At 35.7% G+C, this 22820-nt stretch overlaps 3 protein-coding genes across 3 annotated transcripts; 1 reads left to right on the top strand and 2 right to left on the bottom strand.

The window, feature by feature from the left end:
* Nucleotides 1–220: 220 nt before the first annotated feature.
* Nucleotides 221–7272, bottom strand: LOC100262903 (polyadenylate-binding protein 2). Its single transcript, XM_002283069.5, has 9 exons — nt 6566–7272; nt 4008–4126; nt 3184–3840; nt 2986–3063; nt 2825–2914; nt 2338–2475; nt 1193–1372; nt 836–1039; nt 221–722 (listed from the first exon to the last, which is right to left on the bottom strand). The coding sequence occupies exons 1-9, from the start codon at nt 6819–6821 to the stop codon at nt 480–482; spliced, it is 1965 nt and encodes a 654-aa protein (XP_002283105.1). The 5' UTR covers nt 6822–7272; the 3' UTR covers nt 221–479.
* Nucleotides 7273–14485: 7213 nt separating this feature from the next.
* LOC100257777 (CBS domain-containing protein CBSX1, chloroplastic) lies at nt 14486–20858 on the top strand. The gene is made up of 8 exons (XM_002283043.5): nt 14486–14930; nt 15154–15241; nt 15322–15386; nt 17433–17481; nt 19600–19652; nt 20244–20359; nt 20455–20512; nt 20609–20858. The coding sequence occupies exons 1-8, from the start codon at nt 14691–14693 to the stop codon at nt 20678–20680; spliced, it is 741 nt and encodes a 246-aa protein (XP_002283079.1). The 5' UTR covers nt 14486–14690; the 3' UTR covers nt 20681–20858.
* A 736-nt stretch (nt 20859–21594) lies between these two features.
* LOC100233129 (drought responsive element binding protein) lies at nt 21595–22301 on the bottom strand. Its single transcript, NM_001281194.1, is given in 1 exon segment — nt 21595–22301. A coding segment is annotated over 1 exon segment (459 nt). The 3' UTR covers nt 21595–21842.
* Nucleotides 22302–22820: the final 519 nt, after the last annotated feature.

Here is a 22820-nt window from a genome sequence, read left to right as displayed (position 1 = left end):
GGCTCATTCTGTATGGGGAGAAGAGGCGCCAGAGACTCTACCCTGTTCTAGCAATATCCTATTCACCACTGCTACTCCAGATCTGCATTGAGATGAGAACAAGGAATGCTGAAATCAAATCAGCTCCCATGCCAAATGCAGCTCAAGCGATCACTAACATGGAAGCTACAGAAACATACTATACTATTTTGACAAGCAACAGATTCCACATAGATAAACATATAGCAAGCATTCATAGGATTACTTAAATGGAGAAGACAATAAAGAAGCACACAAACCAGGCATCAAGGGCGAGTAATTTTTCAAGTCCTAAAAGAAAAATTAAATAAATAAAAATCTCAGTCAAGTATCAACTTCCTCTCTTTAAAGCAACTCAGATTAAACTTAATAGAAGCCACACCAAAACTTTCGTTTGAAGTTAGGAAGCCACACCAGAAAGTATGATCCTAATGGTCATGCCCCGACTGTTGCAAGCAAATTCAGGAAGTAAGAGTGTCATTTAGCGACAGTGAGGCCATTCGATCCGTTGGGTTGTTCGCCTGTTGCTGAGCAACATTCCTCAGAACTTCCATAGCCTCAGCAACTTTTGCTTTTAAAGCTTCCGGTGATTCTAGCAAATGCAAAACCTCAGTCTGGTCCATCTCTAGTAGCATGCCTGTCACCTTAGCTGCCATTTCATGTTCCAGCTGATCCACAAGTGGGTACAGATTCTCACCCAACAACTGCACGCAACACCCCAGAGGAAGATTCCAGCAATTAGACACCACATTATATGAGGTTACAACAGTCATATCTAAGCATTTCTAAAAATATACTGAAGAAGTCATAAACTTACTGTCCTCTGCTGATCAGGTGGTGCATTTGCAAGGGCAGTAGCCAGTGCCCCAATCGGCATAGGTTGTGAGACTGCAGCATCACGGAATGGCATTCCAGCCATGTCATAAGGAGCAGAAAGCATGCCTCCAGGAACACCAGGAATGGGAACATCAGCCATGTTACGTCCAGGGGGATAACGGTAGACACGTCCCCTGGGTAGCATCTGTGACTCAAACAAAGAAAAATTGAGGGAAAATTGGGAGGGGAAGAGGACTAAGTAATGTTAAGAAGAGAGGGTTTTAGACACAAAAGGGGATAAATGAGACAAACCAAATTATGAGATGAAAGAACATCTAAACATACAAGTACAACATACCTGCTGCTGCATTAGTGGTAGTGGTTGCTGGGTTTGTTGCACTGGCCCTGTTCCAGAACGACGACCTCCTGGCCGCTGATTTGGCTGACCCGGCTGAACCATAGGAACAAAGAAATTTGGCATGGGAGCTGCACCAGGTCTCATCCCAGGAACTAGTTGGTGCTGGTACCCAAATCCAGGCTGACATGTATTATAGTCATGTTATTAGCTTCCTAGAATTGTCTATTAAGGTCTAACAACAGGAAAGAAGTAGCCACCACTTACATCTTCAGTTTTTCACAATCCTTCAGAAAATATATAGGTTGGTAATTGGAATATGCACTGATGTTCAAGTATATCTAGGCACAGATTAATGATTTTTCCAAGGATATGAAACAAGTAGCGAAATGGATGTATAAACATTCAAGCAATAATCATGAATTCAGAGAGAGGGAGAGAGAATAGGATTCACATGCACTACACAAAAAGTTGAAACCACCAACACTTAGCTATAGGGGTTTCTTAAAAGTAAAATTCAAGGAACACCCCAAGGCTTCTCCCTACCTGATTAAAAACATCAAGAGGACACAACGCGAAGTGGTGAGGAATGCATATATATGATCGTTCCACTTTGGCAGCTTTGATTTTCTAATAGTGGATGGCATGCTTGTTTAAAATCCATCCATGTTTGTAGAGGGTAGGGCTTATGATGCCCCTTTCCATGTCTGCCCCATAGCTGTCTTACATGCGATAGTTGGTACCAAAAGTAAAATAATAAAACTATATTGCCCTACACTGCCCCAAACAACTAGAATTGAGCATAGGGACACAATTAATTAGTAGATATTTGAATATGACTTAAGATGATTGTGTGCAAAATATGTGCCTCTTCAACAAAGAAGCTACTGTGTAAACCTTCTAAACTCCATGAATGATAATTCTTATAATCATCCAAATAAGCACATGCATATCATTATACCCAGGCCTTGAGGATATCTAATTAATCAACCTATATACCACACACAAAAATTAACCATACCAATTGCTAAGCTTAAATCATGCAATACGCATAAAACTTGAAAGCAAAAAAATTCTGCAACACAAAAATACACATAAAACTGAAATTGGAAAAAAGTGGTATTAACAGACAAGAAAATAGCTATTACTTGGGGAGGGATAAGAGCTGGGGGGCCTTGACCATAGAATAGTTGTTGTCCAAGACCTGGAGCACCAGGGGGATACATGGACATTCGAGGGCCTACTGAAGGTGCCATTGCAGCTGGACGCATTTGTGAAAATTGTGCCTGTAAAAAAAAATAATAAGACTCCTACTTAAGGAAGAAAAACATGGATAGTTAGCTACAATTTCTACCACTTACAATAAAATGCTTTGTGATTAAATTTCAGTAAAGATCCACAACCCCCATGAAGAAACTTTTCTATCCACAAACCACAGTGTATTTTGGAACTAAAAGTGGGTGTCTATTGATACAAATGTTACATCCCAGGATTTTTTTAGTGAAAAGGTTTTTATATTTCTACTTTTTTGCATGGGGACAGGGCAATTTCCTCTTTGATTTTTCACCAGTGCAACCTAGTAACTTCCAATAAGAGACAGTTCAACAATAGGCTCTCATTATTTAACATAAATACCTGCAACCTTGCTCTCCTATCTTCTTTCCGCTGTGCAAGTGCAACATAAAGGGGTTTGCTAGCAACCATTTTACCATTCATGTCCGCAAGCTACCAAAAAGGAAAAAGTTAATTTAGTATATGAACATATTTACAGAAAGGTACAGAAAGTAGAAGCCTACCGCTCGGGATGCTTCTTCTGCAGTCGAGAAGGCAACAAAACCCGATCCTCTACTAATACCATTAGGGTCACGCATAACCTGTTGAATACTCACAAGGGAGAAAATAAAAGAATAAGGTTTACCAACAAACACTTATATTCAAATAACTGATAGCACAACACGAATTCATAATCAAGGGACATGGGACATTTTATGTACCTTGCATGAAGTAATAGTCCCAAATTCTGAGAATAATTCCCTTAATTTATCATCAGCAATGCTATCATCTAGGTTTTTTACATATAAATTCAGTCCTTGAAATTTGTCTACAGCCTCCTTCAAACTCTGCTCAAACCGTCCTTTCAGTTCAACCTCTCTTTCAGTTTTTTTCTGGGCTTTCCCAACATACCACTCTTTATCATCAAACTTCTTTCCATTGAGAGCCTCGACAGATCGAGCAGCATCATCTGCATTCTCAAAGTTCACAAATCCAAAGCATTTAGATTTTCCATCTCCATCTTGCATCACTACAGCACTAGTAATCGGTCCATATTCACCAAATATATTCTTCAGATCTTCATCAGTTGTTGATTCTAGCAAATTCTTTACATAGACATTGTTGAATTTTGTCTTATTTGTAGCAGACTCCCTTTCCTGTTTACGTACAAAGGGTCCAACATAAACTTGTTTATCATTCAGTAACATGCCATTCAGCTTGTCTGTAGCATTTTTAGCAGACTCCTCATTATCAAATTGTACAAAACCATATCCTTTTGACTGACCAGATGCGTCAGTAGCTATCTTGCATGATAGAATAGCCCCAAATGTAGAAAATGTATCATAGAGTGCTTTGTTGTCAATTGCCTTATCCAAATTCTTCCAACACAAAATAAAAACATAAAACAAAAAACAAAAGAAGAAAGAAATTAAATATCAGAATCTGTCGGAGAGGGAAAAAGAATTAAAGAAAATCTTTTTATCCACCAGAGGCAAGAATCCAAGTACATAATCATAAAGAAGAAACAACAACAAAATTATAGTACCTTGATAAAAATATTAGCGGTCCCACTTCTACGAATACTAGGATCTCGAAAAGAATACATAATCCTAATTGGCTTCCCATTGAGAGGAGTGAAGTTCAACATATCCAATGCCCGAGCAGCTGCCATTACCAATAATCATATATACAAAAATTGGAGGGAAAGAGAGAATAGCAGTCTCAAATACAAAGCAAGAAAGTAACAAGTATAAAATCACTTTCAACAAAGAAATACACATGTTCATTGTGAGCAGAGGTGTGGCAATGTAAGGTATTTTCCAATTAAAAACGAAAAAAGGAAAAGTCATTTTGCAAACAGTGCGAATTACTTGTGTTTTTGTTAGGACTTCACCAAATATAAATTTAGCAAAAAAAACACCTAAAATTTTAACTATCAAATGGTAAGGATTGAACCCAAACTAAAAGATCATATAAGCAAACAACAGCAATGAACTCCAAATTCAAACCATGAATCATAAATAGATCATGTGGCAATATGGTGATGTAAATGATGTGGGTGGAGTGGTCATCATGGTAATGATAGACATAGTTGAACTCTGATGGGTGATTATGGTGTGGAGATGGCGATGGTGTTGTGTGGCCATTAGGAATTTTTTATCCCTGGAGAAGAGAGGGGACCCAGGGTGGTGATATGGGACACATAATACAAGGGATAAAGTTTTTTTAAGGTTTGAATCTTTGTTGAGGAGTTTATATTATATACTTTACAGTGTCCTTGTTAAGAGTATTACCATATTTAGAATTCTCTGTTGAATTTTTACTTCTCTTGCCTCTTTGCAGCTGCATAAGAAGTGCTAGTTCTGATCGAATATATTTTTTGGTACTTTGAATTGTTAGTTCAAACTTTTCTCAATTTATAGGATACCAAACCAATGCAGCCTGGTTGCTAGTTCTAAAACCATTAGGGTTCATATGCCCATCCAACTTAGAAATTAAGTTAGGAAGAGGTTATTCCCAAGTTTGTCTGAAAGATCTAGCAGTACATAATGATCAAAGTAACTTCTCATATCTTCCAATTGCAAAGTTGAGACTAGCTTACTGCTGCATCAAATTGGTATAATAGCAACTCTTTTAGTTTAGTACAACATCAAACTCACTTTACAAATAACTTTAATTCATAAATTTCAAGACCAGCGAGTGGCTTAACTTCACAAATTTTTTATAGGCAAGTAACTTTAGTTTATAACTGGCAACGAATTATCAAAAATCTCCTTAACACAAACAATGGAGCCGCAAGAATGGGAAATCCCACCATAATTAAAGGAAATCTATGTTTATATGGAGGATTAAAGTAATCTTACATTTATATGGAGAACAGATTGTAGTTTTAGAGTCACCGGCTATATGAAATGAATATTTTGAAGAAGCTTATTTCGCTGTTCCTCCCATTTAAAAGAACAATAACCCATATGAATACTTGTTTTATTTAACTTTCTACAGTGAAGCCCCTTGAATTTCAATTACTTCATCAACCACTTTAGTCATACAATAGACAATGAACTATACAACATTTTACTCCAAACTCAGACTTGATGGTGATAGGAAAAAACAAGGTTACCATGATGAATGCATGCTGCACATGATATTAGCTATCCTAATTTCACCAAATTCCATAACTCAAAACCCACTAAACTTCCCCATTGTTCACCTTACCCATTGACTCAATTACATCCATGATAATTAACCAAGGGCTAACAAATATGCACATTCACAATAAATAGACAGAATGCCACTCAACCCATTTATAATGATAATCTCTACCCACAATCCCAAAGCTTTCAGATACAGGAAGAATCATTCTAGATGTGGGTGTGAAAAATCTTGATCCCCCATCTCTCCAGAGAGTCAATGCACACACAGATCAATTATTCCAAACTATGCCCCCAAAGTTCTGTTAACAAAATAAAGCAAGCAATGACATTGTATCTCAAATCAAGAGATCACAAATAATCAGTTGGACATATGAACTTGATGGTGAAGCCCCTTGAATTTCAATTACTTCATCAACCACTTTATCCGTACAATAGACAATGGACTATACAACATTTTACGCCAAACTCAGACTTGATGGTGATAGGGAAAAACAAGGTTACCATGATGAATGCATGCTGCACATGATATTAGCTATCCTAACTTCATCAAATTCCATAACTCAAAACCCATTAAACGCTTCCCCATTGTTCACCTTACCCGTTGACTAATCACATTCATAATAATTAACCAACGGCTAACGAATATGCACATTCACAAATGATAGATAGAATGCCACTCGACCCACTTATAATGCTAATCTCTACCCACAATCCCAAAGCGTTCAGATGCAGGAAGAATCATTCTAGATGTGGGCGTGACAAATCTAGATCCCCATCTCTCCAGAGAGAGAATGCACACACAGACCAATTATTCTAAACTATCCCCACAAAGTTTTGTTAACAAAATAAAGCAAACAATGACATAGTACCTCAAATCAAGAAATCACAAATAATCAGTCAGACCTATGAACTTGAAACCCAAAACCAGGCTCACACAAAATCAACTAACCATCTTGGGTGTTGCCATAGTTGACATAACCGTAACCAAGAGACCGCCGGGTACTCAAGTCCCTGCAGACACGAACGGACACCACCGGACCCAGCTGACCAAACAAATCATAGAGATGCGAGTCGGTGACGTTTGATTCTAGGTCACCGACGTATAGCGACGTCGACACGAACTGGTTTCCACCACCATTGCTAGCCCCTCCATTTGCAGCAGAAACTGGAGGCTGAGCCTGTGCCTGGACCTGAACCTGTGCCATTCTGCAAATTCCACAGCGATTCCTTCCCCTTTTTGTAATCTCACTCGGCCCTTAAAACGGAACCCTAGAAATCAAAATGGGGGGATTTTGGGAGATTTTTCTAACTTTTTTAGGGATTTTTTTTTATTTTGGAGATGGGGATAAATGAAGTGATAACTGATCGGAGATCAGCGCCGAACGTAAGGACGACGGTAGAAGAGGGATAGAGACGACCGGAAGTGGGCAGCACTGACGGCACCGCAGCGACTGAGGTGGTGATGGGTGGCTTATATACCTTGAACAGGTGGTGACAAAACCCTAGTGAAATTTGGGGATTGGATTTCCACCGTCGGATGTTTAGACGTTTCAAATCTGACAACGGTTGCGATGTGCCCGAGGAGAGAACAATGCGACAAGAGCACCTTAGCACGTACGCATATTTTTTGGCGTCACTTTTTGATTCTTTTTAAAGAGTATAATAAAAGGAGGGTGAGTCCGGTGCCAAAATATGATTTAAGTTGTGGTATTTGATTTTATGGATATATCGATTAGATATTTTAAATATATATATATATATATATAATTGATTAAAATTTATAAAAATATAAAAAAAAATTTTATAAAAATGTAATTAAAAGTATAATGATATTTTTAAGTTGTTTTATTAAATAAATTGATATATGTATAATATGATTTATCATATTTGATAATAATATTATATGTATCGATAAAAATATAAATTTTATAAATGTACATTTATTATTAAATTACATCTAATATTATGATATTTGATTATAATACGTATAATTTTAAAATATATATTAATATTAAAATTATGATCTATTTAATTCAATTGTATTAAATAATATAAAATAAATTATGATATATGTACAATTTTTTTATATTTAATTAATTATTAATGATATTAAAAACAAAATTATATCATTTTTATATTTTTGGTAATTAAAAGAAAATTTTACATTTAATTATAAAATAATTATAATTAATTTGCTCTTTAAAATATTTTTTTAATATTTTCTTTATATAATAAGTTTAACTATATATAGGTTTAGTGCATATTATTTAACAAGGGTAAGTTTGCCCGCATGGTAGTTGGTTTGGGGTTCGATTCCCCTCATCAACAGAAGAAAGGTCATTTTGAGGGGACTATAGCAGCTTTGACTTCACTGTAACGCGTTTGACCCGTTGACCCGCTAACCCGCATTGACCAGGTGAGATATTGAGGAAAATCGCCACGGTGATTTCTCCCGAAATTTCGCCAAATCCGTTTTGTTGTGGGATTTAAAAATAAAAATTTGTTTTTAAAATTTTTTAATGTTGTTTGGCTGTTGTTCTCTAAAAATTATTTTTAAAACCAAAATGAAATAGAGAACAATTTTTAAATAACAAATATGAATTATTTTAATTAGTTTTAAAAAATAAAAGGAAAACACAAATTAGTTTGACCATGTTTTTTAAAATTTGTTTTTAAAAACTATTTTTATCTAACTATTCTCTTGATCTATTTAATTCACATAATTTTAAAAAAATATGATTCTGATTTTTGTACTCAACTCATATTTTGTGATTTTTGATTTTATACTTGAGTATCTATTTTTGTATTAAAGTTGCATTTTGAATTCAATTTTGATTTTGTATAAAGTTAAATATTTACAAAATGCAGTTTTTAGCAGTACAAAATCAAAAGTCACATTTTCAAAATATAGTTATAATTTGATTTTAAAAAAATATTAATAATAAATCATGTAACTTGGATAATTTTTGGGCCATATAGGTCATTTTGGCCCATACTCGATTACCTTAACATCTATGGTTAAGGTGGAAATAGTTGGTCCAAATGTACTAGGTAAAGTGTGGAATGAACACATCTTTTATTTCAACAGACTTTACTCGAGAAAAGCAATTGAATAAACTATATCTGGACGGGCTATGTATAGATAACCTATGTTTGGATAAACTATGTTTGAATAAGTTGTGTCTAAGCATACCATGTCTAGATAAACTATGTACAAACAAATTACATTCGACTCTTTCTAAACATGCTAAATTCAAACAGATTATATTTGAACATATAAACAAATTAATTAGCATAAAATGTTCGTTTATGTATAAAATGGCAAACCAAGGAGGAGAAAACTCTCTCCATAAAAGTCATATATCATGTAGTTTGACTTAATTTACAAATAAGTTTGCCCAAACAATAGTTCGAACACACTTTTTTTTATAAGAATACCTAAGGGAAATAGGCACGAAAGAGTAAGGTCCCAACATTTTTCGCTTTATTTTCAAAGAAAAACATGAAGATATTTTTTAGATGAAATAAGTGTTACAATCTAAAGTAAAATGTTTTTGCTAAAAACAAGTTGAAAAGCTCAAAGTCTAGTAAGATATTTTCTAAAATTAGGGATTTTAATTCCTCATGTAATCCTCAAATTGTCAAATTGTTGTGATACATAATGCCTAACACGCCCTATAAATATGGGTTGTAATAAAATAATAAGATAATCTTTTTGGCTCCTACACTTTAGTGTCGTTGTGGCAAAAGAACTAGGCGCCCTAATCTCGACAAAGGGATTAAACATCAAAACTAATTAGAAATTACAATCCTTAATGTAATGGAATAAATCTTGAGTTAGAGACGATAAGGAATTACAACAATAATTATGTCAATGATTTTCAGTTCCTTTCCCATTGACTCATCCTCTAGCATCATAGTCTCAATGAGGATACTATTTTCCTTCCTCAAATAAGAAGAAATCATTTTGAAATTTAACAACTCGATCCATCAAAGAACAAAAAGAAAAATATGCTTGTTAGTGTGGAAGAGTCTCTACCCAAAGGCCTACAAACATACCAAGTTAAAAGATTTTAACTATATAATTCTAATAGGAATGACCTAAGTACTTGTTTGGATCACTAATTTGTCATTTTTTCATTTGCCTTAGTTGTTTGTTGGGTAAGAATGACCCAAATATTTGATGTTCTTCCTTAGCAGCTAAAAAAAATTATTGCTTCCAAACACGGTCTCTAACAATAATAATACCAAACTTGTAGTGGAATCGCAACAGAATTTCTTTGGAAAATGGCCACAACTATATTTTTTTTTCCCCTATAATGGAACAAACTCTTCCAATCCAATGTTCTTCCTCAATGACTAAAAAAAATATACATATTTGCTTCCTCAAACACTCTCTCTAATAATAATAATACTAGATTTGTAGTGGAACAATTATCAAGTTCCTTGAAATATCTACATTTCATCTTCAAAGAGAAGAATCGTAGGTTGTAAATTCCTTGTTCTATATAGGATAATAATATCATCCCAACAACCAATGACCTATAAAAATGTTAAACGCATATTACACAAGGAGAATGACGGATAAATATAGAAATGTAAAGTTGTAATTCATAATCAAGATGCATGATCCATTTTTCAACATCACAATGGTATGCAAAGCATTGATAGTTTTCCCCAAAAAAAAAATAAACCTACGAGTTAAATAAGGATGCTAAGTGTGAAATCAAGGTTTGGTTAATCTCGGTTTTTATGATAACAAAATAAGGTTTAGAACTAATGATTATATTTCAAGTGTGATTAGGTAAGACAATTTCCAAATTAGCAATCACAAAGACAAATCAAGCCAAGGAAAAATCATGACGAAAAAGACCACCTCAAAGAGAAGTGTTTTTCAAGACTCAAGCTTCATAAGATCTCTTTGTAAGGTTGTTGGTGCACTAGAATTTCATGCATTACATTTTTTACTTATGCATCAAAATCATCAAAGAGTTATTTTGTTTCAAATATTTTAAAATTAGATGATTTCATGTTTTCAACTAAAACCTTATGTCAAATGTTTTTAAAACTTGTTTAAAAGGTTTTAAGTTAAAAAAAGTTGGTTATTGAGCCAAAAACGACTCAACCGGTCGAATCGGATGAGGAACCGATCGATTGCCAGCTCAACCGGTCTAGGAGCAGGTCGATCCCTAGTTCAACCGGTCAAGGGTGTGAATAGTAATCGGTCGACCGCCAACTCAACCGGTCGAGGAATGCAAAAAACTTTCTCTCTCTTCCAGAATAGTTGTTCAACTGGATAAAGAACCAGTCAACCCACACCTCAACTGATCAAGGTCTAACGGTCACCTACCAAACATTAAATGCTAATGGTTAGTTAACCAGTCGAACCCCCAACGGCTAGTTTGATTTTTTTTCCTCTATAAAAAAGCTCAAAACCTTTCTTGAATATATTTGAACCTTGGAATAGTGTTTTTTAGTGCACCATTGTTTTAAAACTTGCATACTTTTAGTGCACCATTGAATCCTAATTTTCTTGTATTATTTGAGCTTAAAGTTTTTGTACTAGGATTTTGTGAGATAAATTATTTGTATATCTTTGAGATGAAGATTTTCAAGTATGGGGTATCACTTGAGAGGTTGTTTAAGAGTGAGGTGTCTCTTGAAGATTGTAAAGGATGCTTAGAGACAAAAGTCCAAGATGGTAGATTGGAACCATAACTCAATTGTATTGCTTAAAGGTTTGGTTTGAAAGTCTTGAATTAGTGGGACCTCAAGCTTGGGATTAAAGTTAGAGGGAAATGGATGTAGGCTGGGTTGCGTCGAACCACTAAAAAATCTCGTATTTGCATTCTCTCTTTCCTACTCTTTTACTTTATATACAATTGTCTTTATATTATTTTATTATACACTTGCATATATTTGTCTCTTACATTCACATAGTTTAAATTTGCAAAAATATACCATCACCCTATTCACCCCTCCTCAAGGGTGATTACCATAAGTTGGATTAACCTAATTTTTCTAACACTAAGTAATATTGTAAACAAAACTTAATACATATATAATTTAATATTGGCCAAAATAAATATTATGATATTAGTTTCATTAGTCTGTTAGTTCATTTGTAGAGAAGATTGGGTAGAAAAATAAAAAAATAAAAATTTGACTACCAAAATTCTACTTAAAAGTAATACCTATATGTATATATCTGAGCCACCAGTAATTGATTGGTTTTCAGACTTGGTGTAATTAAATGGGATTTCATATGTTTAATGATGTTCTAACCAAATAGAATTAAAATCTTTTCAAATCATGAAAAAACACGGTATTTTTTAAGTTCAACATTAATTTCATGGTAATACAATTGGAAGTTTGAATTTTCAAGAAACTTAAGTTTTTTTTTTAGTTTTCCAAGAATTAGACTTATAACTAAGTTGAAAACTTACTAGTACAAAATGGTCAAAAAAAACATTTATACACGGAAGTGCATCATGTTTAGATAAGTCACAATCCATTGGTATATAGTGTAGATTCAAAAGTGAGAGTTATTTACACATCCTTATATCTATAGTATTACAAGAAGAATAACCTACTAGAAGTTTAGTGGATCATCAAAGACAATGATATGTTATCTAACATTTAGGCCTTAATCTATCATATAAAAGCCAATAAGGAGTACCACTTATTAAGATAAAACAAGAAAAATATAAAACAAAGACAACATGTTGGAATTGAAAGATGCAAGTTATGCTCATGATGACACTAAAAATTAAAGACACCAAAAAGATTTTAAAATTTTGACATAAGCATTGAAGTAAGTATTAAACTTTACCAAAGAATTGAGGTGATATGTGCTCCTTTCATCTAAACCTTCATATAGGATATTGAGATATATCTCAGTAGACAGAGTAGACAATGCTATTAATATGCCATCCGTGTTTTCATGGCCAGTCTCCCAAACAACAACTACAATGTCCAAACCAAAAACCATCAAAGATTTCCTAATGCTCATCATATAGTAGAACTAAATAACTTTTTATGACATGCCACATGCCATTATAAACACATGAGGAGGACTCGAAAAAAATTGTTGAATAGGATTAAGTTTTCTACAACCTCCTGCCTTTCGATCACAAGCCAATAGAAAATTTACGTTTGTTTGCTTCAAAAGCTAGTCAAATGAGCTATCCATGTGCTTGATATGAGTCCACATGAATAAAATAAGGTAAAAACAAACCTTTTTCCAAACACGGAGACCTTAACAACTTATGTATTGAAGTCTTAAGAAATAATTTTCTAAATGAGACATGTCTTCCTTACTATAAACACACTCACATATGTCATGCAAAGAAATGAAGTAAATTAATGATGTCAAGGCTCAATACCAAGATTGTAACATTTTATTCTTACTATAATCCATTTCACAATGATGGTATGTGATAAGCACTCATCCGTTGTACAATCCCAATTGTCTTTTTTTTTTTCTCATGGCCTAACAAATGACTAATAAAGAGATTCAAACATTTTAAACAATATTGAAACAACATAATGTTTTTCTTTATGCCCAAAAAATGTTTGTGCCTGCAACATTAATATCACAATTGAAATCGCATATTCCAATGTTTGACCTTCTTCATTTTGTAAATGAGAATAATGAAAAGCAATTTATTATTATAGTTGATATTAATATTGGAATTTTTAATGTAAGGGATGAGTCAAGTGTTTATTCGTTCATCCACTTCATATGAACATGACTTTGGAGGCTCAGGGTTTCTAAGATAGACCACCAAATACCAAATCACAAATGCAAAAATGAAATGAGTGGTAAAAGTGATAATTCACATAAAAATTTGTTAAATAATAACAAGAAGTACAATCCATAGTCTAATGACTTCATTGCAAAGTACGTCAAAATCAAAGTTCCATCGGAGATTCATTAAAATTACAAGATTTAATTTTCCATATAGTATTCAAATTGATGTGATGTATAATTGCTTCACTGTAGATACAAATTATAATATTTGAGAATAGCTTTATAGGAGTTTAAAATTTCTCAAAATGCTACAAGTTGCAAAACTATTCCATCAAAAGATATCTCTTCAATATACATTGGTAGGAAGTGGAAATATCCTTGGATCGTTTTCTTTCTATAGTTTCATTACATTTGGTAAGAGGCTACTACTCAACTTCACGTTTTTTTTGTGTAGGTGCCGTGATGTTCTCGAATTGTCATTGATTGGATCCCATGCCAAATTTTTTTAATTTTAAAATTTAGGTGGGTTTGTTCTTTTGGCTTTTTATTGAAAACAATTTGTCTTTATTGTGACGACGATAAAAAAATTTAAAAGACGTGTTTGTTTCCCTTCTCTCACAAATTTATCACTATGTAGTTTTCTAAATTGAGATTTATCACCGTAAAAAAGAAGCATGTCATAGCACTGTCTTAGGAGTCATAAAGGAAAGCAAGGAGCTAGAGAGAGTTTTTTTTAAAAAAATAAAAAATAAAAAATTGGACAATATATATATATATATATATATATATATATATATATATATATATATGTATCCTTGAAAATATCTATTTTCCATCTCATCGATTAATTCATTCCGATGAAAGTTTTGTTTGGTGACGTGGATGCACTCAAAATAAAATTTGGATGCACCCCGCATATGGAAGTAATCGCATGGAGCCAAAAAGCGACGCCCCTAACTAAACCCAGAGCATTATAAAAACTATATTTAATCCGTGATCCAATAATTACTATTTTAGTAACTATTAAATTAATGTAAAAATGAGAAGAGGGTGGTGACGTGGCAATAGACCCGCGACCACGTGTATCAAGCGTAGAGGTGAAGTGGAGCAAATTGCTACGGGCAGCTGAGAGACTTGCCTAGTTTTAATCACTACAGACATTCACCGTTCACCACCGTTTTATTTATTTTTTTATTTATATAAATCTGAAGGTAGGAGCTAACCCTCATTTTCGTTTCGGCTTCTGCGTTCTCCGCTGAAGCCACGCTTCGCGCTGAATAACAGTTGTCTCCTATCGTCAACCGCGCCAAGAAACCCTAAAATGGACGCGATTCTTCTGCCGGAAACTCTCGCCGTCGTTGGCATCCGTCCCGCTTTCGCCTCCGCATTCGGCTCCGGCTCCGCCTCATTTCCTCATCAGATGCCGTGCACACTCCTGTTTCAGCCTGGGCGGAAACCTCCAGTGGGTTCCACCGTCGGTTCTCGGTCCGAGCGTATTTCAGGGATTCGCAGGTCCCCCGCGCTGGCCGCCGCCGGCACCTTGATGGCCAATTCAGTACCGGTATGTTATCTTACCTTATCCGCTTCGTTTAGCATGTGTTTACCCGAATTGAACACACTACACACCATGGAATTGTACGGCCACGGCACGGATATCTTTTATTTTATCTTATTTTATATTTTTGAAGTATTCCTTTTTAGTGTTTTTTTTAGCATCTGTCGGTATTTGTTGTTAATTGTGCTCACTGGTAAAGAATTTCAATGTTTGAATTTTTTGGTTTCAGTCAAAAAATGGAGTGTACACAGTTGGTGATTTTATGACTAGGAAAGAAGATTTACATGTGGTGAAGGCTACGACTACTGTAGAGGAAGGTATTTCAGATGCTTTGATGAATTCTGGAACTGCTTTACAAGTCTACCTTTGTCTAATTCGTCTGCCTTTGTGGCCGCAGCATTGGAGATTCTCGTGGAGAACAGAATCACTGGTTTTCCTGTAATTGATGATGATTGGAAATTGGTAGGTTCTTATTGCTCTATTCCTTTGTCTTGTTGGGAGAAGGAGTAGTCCCACTAATTTCCTAAAAATACGGTACTAAATCAAACTCCTCATTTATCCAGAAATATGAAATAATCTTTCAATTATAATCATGCGGTTAGGAAAAGGAGTAGTCCCACTAATTTCCTAAAAATATGACACAAAATCAAACTCTTCATTTATCCAGAAATATGAAATAATCTTTCAATTATAATCATGCGGTTAGGAAAAGGAGTAGTCCCACTAATTTCCTAAAAATATGACATAAAATCAAACTCTTCATTTATCCAGAAATATGAAATAATCTTTCTATTATAATCATGTGGTTACTTTCATAAGGAATCACGGTGTAGAATTTTGAGACATCATTATTGATGTTTCAGTCACAGGATTCGTTTGAGCGAAGCATTGGATCATGTACATGTTTTTTGTTTATTTGGGAGGAATTGAAAGGGATAGACAAAATTCTATTGTTTCTGGGAAGCAGGGTTGATCAATGTATTTGTGCTTGAGATGTTAGATTAGTGGCATGTTTACTTGAATAGCAATATGCAATAATCTTATATTGAGAATTCTAAACAACACAAGTCAAGTACCATTTTATATGTCTCATGTTGTCCATTTTGCTTTATGCTTTGGACTGCATCTAAAAATCGATTTGAAGAAGTAGAATGTTTGGTGCTAGTGAAGGTGCAAAACTAATATATATATATATATATACACACACACACAAATATGTTTTGAGGAGCTAAGGTTTAAAACTTGGAGTAACTTTGGCCACTATGAGTGGAACCCAATCAAGAAATTTTAAAATCAAACTTCTACTGAAGTCAGTAATGTTGCAAATTCTAGTTCTTAGTTATCTCTTATTGGGAGTGGAATTTTCAAGAGCCTAGGAGTTATAATTGTTTATCCCATAGTTAGTTTGGTTTGTGATTGTCATATTAATTGGTCCACTATATGTGGACCAATCAAGAAATCTCAAAACCAAACTTCTAGTGAAGTTGATAATGTTGCAAATTCTAGTTCCCAATTATTGCTTATCAAGTGTGGAATTTGCAAGAGCTTAGGAGTTATAATTGTTTATCCTATAGTTAGTTTGGTTTGTGATTGTCATATTAATAAACTTTCATGCTGAGTTTGCCAAGTATAGGTATATATATATATATATATATTGATAGATAAAAGCAGAACTAAATTTATAAATGAAGAAAAAGGGTGCTCAATGGACAACCCAAGGCATACAGGATTGCCAAGTATAGGTATATCTTTAGCCTGCTCGTGATTTTGGCGGGGGTGGGGTGGGGGGGGGGTGGTTGGGGGGAGAGGGACTAACGCTTGATTCTGGAGTAGCTTTTTGGAAATTTTAGATGATTTAAGCCCAAACCAATATTGGTTATATAAAGATCTAAACTCATTTTTTGGTTGAACTCAGGTAAATGAGAGCACAGTATTAATTTAGATAAGGTTCTAGTTATTAATATGGATCAGGTTTTAGTCAGTATGTGGAAGCACTTTCAAAATTGTATTGGTAAGTCAATTCACTCCAAAAGTGGAGAGTTAATTCATCAAAGGTTATGAAAGCTATGGAAAAATGATCATGAGAGAGAGCCACTTGTGGACTGGTACCTATGAGGCCAGAAATGAAGCATGATATCCTTTTCTTCAAGATTCATTTTTTCCTCCCTACCAATCAATTTAAGTAGTCTTACTAAACTTGAAATTTGTGAATATTATTAGACTCAGGTGCAAGAACATATTTTTCAGTTTAATAGCACAAATATGCTGTCTACATAATTACCGATTTGCAGCTATCCTTTTTCACAACTTTTTGGTTTTTGCTTCAGCTTTTCAATGTTGTTATATCAATAGTTAGACTCCTTACTTTTGCAGTCAAATATCATCCCTGACTTGCTTCTGTATGGGTGTTCAATTTAGATTTTAAATTTATTTCTATGATTGGGCCTAAAGCATGCAAGGAGAATTATATCATTTTATATGTCTTCAAATGTTACTCTGTTGCTTCAGGTTGGTCTCGTTTCAGATTATGACTTGTTAGCACTGGACTCCATATCAGGTAAGTCAAAACTATAAAGCAAAACCTGATCTTGTCATTCCATGTTGTTGTAGAGAAGTTTTCATAATTTCCTTTTACTTGGTTATAGCAATTTGTTGAATTAATTTTAATTTACAGATTGCTGAAAGCATTCATCAAATCAGGTTAGTAATTGTAAACCTTGACAAATATAGGTGACGGTTTCACTTTTCTGGTGATAAGACAGAATAGGTTCAGGACATTGCAGTGCTATGGAAATAATAAGAAGTTCAAAATTTTATTGTATTGGGGGATAGGCATTTTTTTTTGTTGCATGAATCTCTAGAAATCCAGATGAGTAGGCTTGCCTTTTAGACAGATATTCAGCTAATACCTCAGAAAATTTTATTGGAACTTTTTTACTAATATAGCCTTTTGGTATATTACAAGATTGCAACTCGGTGTTTTGGGTTGGGTTGGTAATCAAACCATGCTCAAAATTTTCCAAGGGAATGGATTGTGGACAATCTGCATTGCTAGGAGATAAGAAGTTCAGAATTTTGTTATATTGGAGGAAGGGCAGTATGTTTTGCATGGATCTCTAGAAAATGCAGTCGAGGAGGGAGGTTCAATTTTAGCCAGAAATTCAGCTTACATGTTAGGAAATTTCATGGGAACTCCTTTATCAATGTGGGTTTTGGTCTATTACAGGGTTATAACTTGATAGGTTGGGTTGTTTGGTAATCAACCAAAAAAAAAAACCCTCAACCTGAAGCCAACCTCCAACCTAAACTCATGCTTTTAAGCTGAGGTTCAGTTCAAGTTAGCTAGAGATGGCAGGGTTGCACAAGTTGAGCAGGCTGGATGAGATCTTTTCTTTACTTAATTCAAAATTTTATTCTCATTGCTTTTCCCAAACTTTTCCTTTGCAACCAAGGAGAGCATGCAAGAGATTGTGTTAAAAAGAGAGTAAAGATTAGGAGAAAGAATTTATTCTTAATGCTGAAATTTTCCATTGAGGATGAGAAGAGGACCTGCCCATCATCTGTGAAGTGGCAAGAAGATTGATTTGGTACAAGAGAGGAGGGTGACAAACAGCTAAGAGGGAGGAGGAGAAGGTGGGAGGACATTGGCCCAAACCAAAGAGAGGAGAACGGAAGCAGTTGAGAGGGAGATAAGAGTACAAGAAAGCTCTATTAAAGAAGATAGATGGGGTGGGTGAAAATGAGATTTTTTTTGTGGGGGTGGGTGGGGGTTGGGGGGGTGTTTGAAAAAGGGGAAGAGGGTGCAAAAAAGGGTGTTGAGATTTGAGAGGGTTCGGGATAGCTGAGAGGTTGAGAGAGTTTTGCTTTTGATTATGCGTGTGTATCAAATAAGCCTAACCCAATCAAAGAATTCTTTTGTATGTGGCCTCCCAAAGGTTGTTTTGGGTTCAGGCAGGGTTGGGTTGACTTGCCCGAGTTGCACCCTGGTCTATTATGTTTTTTGATCCCATTTAGGAGGGTAAAATTCAAGTCACAATTTGTCAGGTGTCCATATTAAAAAAATTGTCTATGATTGGTTAAATTATGGTCATACCAGAATTACCCCAACTCAAGCATGTGCCAGAAGATATAAGTGGCAAATCCTTAGTTTTGCATGGATCTTTAGAAAGGCAGATGAAGAGTGTAAGCTTTCAGCTAGAAAGTCCTCCAATACCCCTAGAAAATTTCATGGGAATTCCTTTTATCAGGGTGGCCTTTCAGTCTCTTCTGTATTTGGAACCTTTATGGAGGGGTAAATTTGGAATCACATTTTGGTGAAGTAAAATTTGAAGTACTCACAATTTGTGTTGTGTTGTCCATATTAAAAGCCTGCCTGTAATCGTTTTAAAATTGCCTTACGTCATTCAGTTGTGAATGAAGAATATTGTTCAATTTGCCATGGCTGTTAGACAAAAATCTCATATGCACGTCTTTCCTTTGGGGAAGATTCAATACAATTCTTTCCTGTGCTTTCTTGATTTGTAATGCAATTGATGAATTGATTTTGCATTATATACATTCCAATATTTTTTTTCCATCTACCCTAGGCTGTTGTGAAGTCTTAAATAAAAATGCAAATTTTTTTGTGCTGGTCAGTTATTCCTGACTGCTGTGGATGTTCTGATATTTGGATCAGGCGGTGGACTAACTGATACTATCATGTTTCCTGAAGTTGACAGCACCTGGAAAGTAAGATAAAGCATCTCTCTTCTTGAATAGTTTCCTATGGTAAATGTTTACTTGATTGAATAACAATTTTGGCTAAGGTTTTTGAAACCATCAAAACTTCACTTTTATACCAAGATGCCTTTTTATGGTATTTTTACACCAAGATATTTCTTTATGATATTGGTGGAGGCTTTTACATGCTTCAGTCACTGTGTCACTACTTCATTTTGAAGGATTTTATGTGCCTAAGTTACTATTATAATGTCACTATCTGCACTCTATTTGGTTGGAATTGAACCACTTCATCCGTAGGATTTGTTATAAAGACTAGTGTAAAGTGATGCTTATCCAAATCACAAAGTGACTGATTCTATTCTATCATTTTCAAACGCCATCAGTATGGAATGCTCTTATTCGGTAACTTTTTGTGGTCTACAAGAACCTAATCAAATGATATGAACTATTTGACTTTTTCCTTTTCTGTGAAGTGCGTTAACACAATCAGACCCTGTAGATTGGAAAGGCAAAATAACTTGGGTTGTGTAGCATTTGTGACATCTGTAAAATGTCCAATCCAGAACTGGAATCTCAAATTTTTATTAAACATTGCAGACATTCAATGAGCTGCAGAAGTTGCTAAGTAAGACCAACGGAAAAGTGGTCGGTGATTTGATGACGCCAGCCCCAGTTGTTGTCCGTGAAACCACCAATCTGGAGGATGCTGCTAGGTTCTTTATCCTTTACCCTTATCTTATTTAGCTAAGATTCTTATGCCAGGGTTTGAAGTAGCATGTTTAGAACGTTGAACTTGTTTTAATGTCAGATTATTGCTCGAGACAAAGTATCGCCGACTTCCAGTTGTGGACAGTGATGGGAAGCTGGTAAGAAACATTAATCCTTTCCTTTTTTTGTTTGATGCCCATTTTTTTCCCAACATTTCTCACTGACTGTTATTTATTGATATTTCTACTTTAAAGGTTGGGATTATCACTAGGGGAAATGTTGTGAGAGCCGCACTTCAAATAAAGCGAGCTGTTGAAGGATTTTGAGGCAAACAAACTTTTGCAAGTGGGCTTTGCATTTGTCGCAACTGGCTGTTGTTATCCTTATGCCACCGAAGAGTCCAAGAATCTCCACTGATTGATATGTACAATTTTGGCTTACGTTTGTATAATTCTTGCAAGTTCTTCCTCAGCTTCAAAGAGAGATATATTTGCAGTCCTTCAACCCCTATAGTCCACCGTTAATGGCTCAACAACCCGGAATAAAATTATTAGCGTCTCATATTTAATAATCAGTAACCTGAAGTTAAAATCATTCATCAAAAGCAACACATCAGGATTCAGGGGAAACTTCAATTGGAGTTGTCACCATTCCAGCTCTGCCCTGCCCTGCTCACTTATTATTTTATTTATTTATTTATGTGTAAGAAGTTGAAAGTAAAATTGAAAATGAATCTTCAATCCTCCTGTTTCTGGGAGATGATGGAGGTTTTCACTGCTGAGTGTTGAATGAGTGGAAAAAGGTAAAAGGAAGAGCAGAAAAAGAAAGGTGGGGAAAATGGAAAACAAAAGAGGCGATGTGGGCACAGGAGGGGCCATCGCCATCGTCATCAATGGTGATTGTCATCCACTAGCTGGTGCTGTCACTCTCCAAAGCTGGTCATCTGCAATACACTGTAGAGAACCAGAAAATACCTAACTCCCCCATCCTGTCATGTAGGCCATGCACCTCTGCTCTGCCCCCCACAACCATACACCCCTTGCATTTCAGTTTCCCACTCATACTTTGTATCTCCTCTCTTTTTCCACAGCCTCCCCTCCCCTTCGTATATCCGATATCACTCTCATGCGTACATGTGTACAACCCTTATATCTATGCGCCTATGTATGTACAACCCTAATCCTAAAATTATTATTACTGTTAAAAGCATGAAAGGAAAATTGTGTATATGCAAAAAAAAAAAAAAAAAAAGGACCCAAGTAATTAACATTAACCCTTTTTTACAACACCAAAATTTCTTACCTAAAAAATCCAAAGAAACGTTTGAAAAAAAGAAAAGAAAAAAAGAACCAAGCAAGGAGGAAGAAGAAAGGACAGAAAATTCACACAAAGAAGTAAGAGAAAGAGAGAGGGCCCATCCTATTGTTTGGCCGCCAGCACTCAGCAGTGGTCTCCCCGGCGCATGTTAGCAAAAAAAAACAGGGTTGCTCAGAGATGATAGTGGTGGTCATCGTCAACATCCGAATTTTCAGGATCCGGTTCTTTATTGAGGTCGGGTTTCTCAGAGAAGGCGCAGGATTTGTATTGGTTGGAAGCCGTCCTGGCACATTCTATAGCGTCTACTGTCGCCCCCACCTCCGTAGCTTTTTTGCGTATAGACGCAGCGGAGGTGTCGTGGAGCCCACCTTCTCCCACCAGGTACTCCGGGAAGTTGAGCCTCGCCGACGGTCCTCTCAGGTGAAAGACGGCGGTGTCGTAAGCACGGGCAGCGGCCACCGGTGTGGAGTAGGAGCCCAGCCATATGCGTGACCTCTTGTTGGGTTCTCTAATCTCAGCCACCCACTTCCCCCACTTCCTCATCCTTATCCCCTTGTACCGCTTCTCACCTTGCCCCGTCACCCTCTTCCTCGTCTCTCTGCTCGAACAACACTCCTGTCCTCCCTCCATCTCACCCTCCTTTCAAACCCTAAACCTCTATATATCCAAAACCTCTCTCCTCACTCCTCCTCGACCCACTTGTCAAAAACCCAGCTTTTAAGGGTAATTTTTAAAGAGAGAGAGAGAATGAATATCCAGCACAATCTATCGACTGCAAATCACGCCAGCTTGTGGCATGCCCCTTTAGGCTCTGATGCTACCTGGACTGGAAGCTTGTCATCCGGGTAGCCTCCCACGTCTATATTCCGCAATACAAAAAAGCTATAAATCCAAATTCACCGACTCTCCCCTCTCAACACTTCTAAGAAATTAGAGGGAATTTCTTAAATGGGTCGTTTCCTCATTTGTAGAAAAACAGCTCGGAGACGTAGATGCTTTGCCCTTTGCATCTGGAGATCCCTCTGTTCGGCAAAACTCATCACATAAAACAATAAAATATGGATGGGGGGATGAGTGAAGAGTGAATGGGTGGTGTCGTTTGTGGGCTACTGAAGTGGAATTCAAAGCCCTTACAAAAGCAATTTGTCA

The sequence above is a fragment of the Vitis vinifera genome, chromosome 7 (genome assembly GCF_030704535.1).
Source record: "Vitis vinifera cultivar Pinot Noir 40024 chromosome 7, ASM3070453v1".
NCBI classification, from domain to species: Eukaryota; Viridiplantae; Streptophyta; class Magnoliopsida; order Vitales; family Vitaceae; genus Vitis; species Vitis vinifera.
This window is presented reverse-complemented; position numbering and strand designations above follow the sequence as displayed.

Bases quoted from the DNA above. Each gene is read 5' to 3' on its own strand.
- LOC100262903 (XM_002283069.5), bottom strand. From the start codon at position 6,821: ATGGCACAGGTTCAGGTCCAGGCACAGGCTCAGCCTCCAGTTTCTGCT. The intron at 4,127-6,565 runs GTTAGTTGATTT...TGGTAATGGCAG, and splicing joins CTATGGCAACACCCAAGATG to CTGCTCGGGCATTGGATATG. The intron at 3,841-4,007 runs GTACTATAATTT...TTGTGTTGGAAG, and splicing joins CCGCTAATATTTTTATCAAG to AATTTGGATAAGGCAATTGA.
- LOC100257777 (XM_002283043.5), top strand. From the start codon at position 14,691: ATGGACGCGATTCTTCTGCCGGAAACTCTCGCCGTCGTTGGCATCCGT. The intron at 17,482-19,599 runs GTAAGTCAAAAC...TATTTGGATCAG, and splicing joins AGCACTGGACTCCATATCAG to GCGGTGGACTAACTGATACT. The intron at 20,513-20,608 runs GTAAGAAACATT...TCTACTTTAAAG, and splicing joins TGGACAGTGATGGGAAGCTG to GTTGGGATTATCACTAGGGG.